The sequence below is a fragment of the Mus pahari genome, chromosome 13 (genome assembly GCF_900095145.1).
Source record: "Mus pahari chromosome 13, PAHARI_EIJ_v1.1, whole genome shotgun sequence".
Classification (NCBI taxonomy): domain Eukaryota; kingdom Metazoa; phylum Chordata; class Mammalia; order Rodentia; family Muridae; genus Mus; species Mus pahari.
Genome location: NC_034602.1, coordinates 20,634,405 through 20,639,059, shown reverse-complemented (window position 1 = coordinate 20,639,059; position 4,655 = coordinate 20,634,405). Strand labels below are relative to the sequence as shown.

Below are 4,655 nucleotides of genomic sequence, written 5' to 3'. Positions count from 1 at the left end.
CCAGTTCCAACAATAAAATATGGGCTTTGATCAGGACGTCTTAGACAGAGCCCCATTTTTCCTTTGCAGCCCTGTTCCTTTTCTCAGGAGTTCTCGTCCTCCAGTTCGGATCCACAGTGGGTTCTGCAGGCAAGAGTGCGAACCCACCCCAAGGTGTTCTGCCCATGCAGACAAGGCGCCGGTCTGCGTGCAGGCAGAAACACTACATAAGAAAATAAAGGGATGTCACTTTCAAAAAAGTACTATTGGCCAGGTAGATATAAAACTATTACAATAAAGTATTTATCCCTTAAAAAAAAACTTGTACACAAAAATACTAGCGAATACACTAGAATGAAAAAATTCCTAAAGAAACAAGCGACACAAACTGACTCATGAAGAAATAACAACAATAATGAGGTTAAATTAATAAAAGCCCATAAAGAACTCTCCAGACCCAAATGATTTCATTGGCGGTTTCTATCAAATGATTACAGAATTAGTAACTACCATTCGCAAAATCTTCCAGATATTACAACTCAGAATATTTACAGGTTGATTGAGGCTGGCCTTCCCCTGATACCATAGCCAGAAAAAGACAACCCAAGAAAGAAAACTACAGGCCAGTATCTCTGAAGCACAGAGACCCACAGCTTCTCAAGAGAGAGCAAGCCTCCCAACACGGAGTCCAGCAATACGGAGAAGGATTAGATGGCCACACGGGATTTATTCCTGAAACAAAATAGACTCCATACAAAAACTGATGCCTGATTGTAACATATGTCTTGGTTTGTTTGTGCAGTTAGAACAAAATATTTTTACCTTTGCAATTTAAGAGACAATTCATTTCGTGCATTTTGGAGGCTGTGAATGTGAAGGTGAAGGACCTGCAAGTTCTCTATCTGGTGAGGGCTACTCGCTCCCTCAAAGTGGCAGCGTTAGGCTGCACTGGGGAAGAGTCTGGTCTCACACTGTAGCAGATGAGAGCTAAGATGGGGTTAGCTTGATAATTCTAGCCCCCTTTGCAAGGTTAGTAATCCTAATTATGAGGGAAAGCCCTCTTGTCTTAAGCTTACTCTACATTGATACCTTGAAATACATTTGCTATCTAGAAGAAAAACCTTAATACGTTCAAAGAGAATGAAAATATCCAAATGACAGTAACATCTTCACAGAATAAATGAAAAAAAAAAAACAAACAACAAACCACATAATCACATTAGGTTTAGAAATGGCATTTAAAAAACCCAGCGTGCTCCCATGATTCAAAGCACGGAAAGAAGTAGGAGCTGAATAGACTCTCCTCACCCCAGTAAGGAATAACTGTGACAATCCCACAGCTTGTGCCATACTCTATCTTGAAAGGCCGAGTACTGTCCCCAAAGCAGGAAAACAGACCAGGATTCCTACTCTTGTCTCTTAGCTCATCATTAAATTTGATGTTCTAGCTAAGGAAGAACAAGAAACTAAAGGCAGCCTGGCTGGGAGGAAGAAGTAAAGCCATTTGCATTTACAGATGATAGAGCTTATGTATAGAAAATCCCAGAGGGTGCACTAAAAAACCCTAAACGATTGTGACGTCATATATGACATAAGTATCTAAAGAAATTTAATTCAAGCTACTCCCCATATTCAGTAGTCACACATAAACTACCCATATACAGAAACAATTTTATTGCTATGCACTAACAATAATAACAATAAATAATCCGAAACTAAAATTAAGAAAACATTTCCATTTGTAATAATATCAAAATAATGAAATGCAGCTAAGCATAGTGGCATATGCCTGTTGTCTCAAAAGGGAGGCTGAGGCAGAGGGATTGACAGGTTGAATATAGTCTGGACTACAAAGTGAGTTCAGTATCAGCTTGGACTATATAATAAAGTCCTTTCTAAGAGGAGGAAGAAAATATTTATAAATGTATTTAGCATTTAACAAAAGAAGTAAAAAATAATAACCAGTAAAAATTATAGAACACTATTGAAAAAATTAAAATCTAGTTAGGGTATCCTATGTTCATGAACTGGAGGAGTTAATCTTGTTTAGAGCTATGTTACTGAAACTGGCCTACAGATTCAACAGAATACCTATGAAAAATCCCAGCGGGATTTCACTGTATTTTGATTTTTATATCCTGTTTAGCAGGTGTCTAGAGCCCTGGCACACAGTCCTGGGAGGGGCAGAGTAAGACAGACCAAGGCTGGCTACACCATGCATGCTCTGCTTTGTTTTTACAGAAATTCACAAGCTGACATTAGAAGCCAAAAGGAATGACAAACTCTGGAAGAGTCAGTGTTAGAAGATAAAAGTTAATGATAAAAGCTTTAGCATGTACCACAAGGGACAGTCTGTGGCTCAGTGGTGTAGTGCTTGGTCTCCATGAATTAGGACCTGGATTCAATACTTAATATGGGGAAAAAATTCACAAAACTACAGCAGTCAAGGCAGCATAAGACTGTCATGGAGGGGTTTCAGGGGTATCTGTGGAATAAAAAGAAATGAGACTCAAGAAACAAACCTTAACATTTAAGGTTTGCTCCAGTTTACTTTCTGTTGCTGAATAAAATATTAGCCAAAAAAACAACTTGAAGAGGAAAGGGTTTATTTCATCTTACAACTTCCATGTCACAGTCCATTATGAAGGAAATTCAGGAAAGAAACTCAAGGCAGGAATCTGGAAGCAGGAACAGAAGCAGAAGCTGTGGAAGAACATTGCTTACTGGCTTGTTCCAGATGGCTTGATCAGCCTACTTTCTAATATAATCCAAGACTAACCTGCCCATGGTGGGTAGCACACCACCCACAGTGGGATGGGTCTTCTCACATCAATCATTAATCATGGGAATGTCCCCCAGGCTTGCCTACAGGCCAATTGATGGAGACATTTTCTCATCTTAGGTTTCCTCTTCCCAAATGAATTCAGTTTCCCAGCACAGTTAGCACAGAGGAAAATATCTAACCTCATCCAGCACTGGTGGAAATACTAGTGCCATGCTGCTGAAATGCTAGCAAAAGATGTCACATGACCCACTGATTCAACCTCCAGGAAATAAAATTGCTCACCCACACCAAAACTTGCACAAGAATCTTCATGATAACCTGTCTGTGGTGGCTTGACTATGCTTGGCCCATGGAGGAGCACTATTAGGAGGTGTGGCCTTGTTGGAGGAAGTTTGTCACTGTGGGAATGGGCTTTGAGACCAGATCCTCCTCCTAGCTGCCTGGAAAGTAGTCCCCTCCTGGCTGCCCTCAGATCAGGATGTAGAAAGATCAGCTCTTTCTCCAGCACATGTCTGCCTGGATGCTGTCTTGCTTCCTACTGTGATGATAACGGAACTGAGAAACTGTAAGCCAGCCCCAATGAAATGTTATCTTATACAGGATTTGCTTCAGTCAAGGTGTCTCTTCATAGCAATACAACCCTAAGAAAGGCAGAGGTATGGTGTCACTTCCCAACAATAAAACCCCAACTAAAACACTGACTTGCTACAGACGAAATATAGGTAATTTCACATGCTGATGTGTAACAAAGTGAGACATTTCAGTAAATATTATTCAGCAATAAAACATGGTTTCAAACATGTTTTAAAATGACAAGGAAGAGAATCGTGTATGCTAAGCACATGCACAGGCCGATTGTGGGAAAACCTTGCTTAGCTCAGCACGAGAAGGCCAATTTACTGTTGTTCTTTTAGTAGCTGTTTGTCATCTCTCCAGGGACGACAAGCTCTCTTCTAGGGTGTCTGTGTTGCAGCCTATTACTTACAGGTCCTTGTCACAGAAGTTATTTCCATGGTAACGGGGTAGCACAGTCACTGCCACAGTGCATGGCTGCACCTTGGAGCCTTGGCCATCTGTGATCTCAGTTGAAACAATGACTGTGAAGGAAGATGACAGAGGAGGGTCATCCTGGACACACAGCCATAGAGAAGAGTCTACACACCAACAGCAGCTGAATAGTATAGGTGATGGTGACTGGGTACATGGTGCTTGCAAAACTCAGGCAAGCTGTTCTTCCTCCCGAATCATACACAGTGAGGATATCAGCAAACAGTAAATAGATCACTGGGTATAGAAAACCAGCAAATAGATCACTGGGTATTATGCAAAACCATGAGTTATGGTAGTGATGGCTTTTTTTTTCTTTTCTTTTTTCTTTTCTGCTTTTAAAGACTTATTTTGATTGAAAATAGATTTTCTCACAAGATATTCTGATTACAGTTGATATTCCCCCAACTCCTCTCAGATTCTCCCCACCTAATTCGCACCCTAGCTCTCTTTTGTTAGAAACAGGTACCTTTAAAAAGAAGAAAAAGAAAGAAAGGAAAGAATAAGAAAAAAATAAAAACAAAAACATCTGAATAGGGCAAAACAAACTAACGAACAGATATAAAAAGTCAAAGAAAAAGCACAAGAAATACATATAGATGCAGAGACAGAGAAGTACACATTTGCACATAGAGATATCCTATAAAAACACAAAACCAGAAACCATAATATGTAATCAAAAGACCTATAAAGTTAAAAAGAAAGAAAGAAAGAAAGAAAGAAAGAAAGAAAGAAAGAAAGGAAGGAAAGAAAGAAAGAAAGAAAGAAAGGAAGGAAGGAAGGAAGGAAAGAAAGAAAGAAAGGAAGGAAGGAAGGAAGGAAGGAAGGAAGGAAGGAAGGAAGG

General features: G+C 39.8%; 1 protein-coding gene across 1 annotated transcript in view; it reads right to left on the bottom strand.

The window, feature by feature from the left end:
- Positions 1-4,655, bottom strand: part of Pkd1l1 (polycystin 1 like 1, transient receptor potential channel interacting) — a 131,776-nt gene that overhangs the window by 68,924 nt on the left and 58,197 nt on the right. Inside the window, exon 20 of the mRNA XM_021211181.1 lies at positions 3,750-3,861. Within this exon, the coding sequence (XP_021066840.1) occupies positions 3,750-3,861 (112 nt within the window). The remainder of the gene's footprint in view (positions 1-3,749; positions 3,862-4,655) is intronic.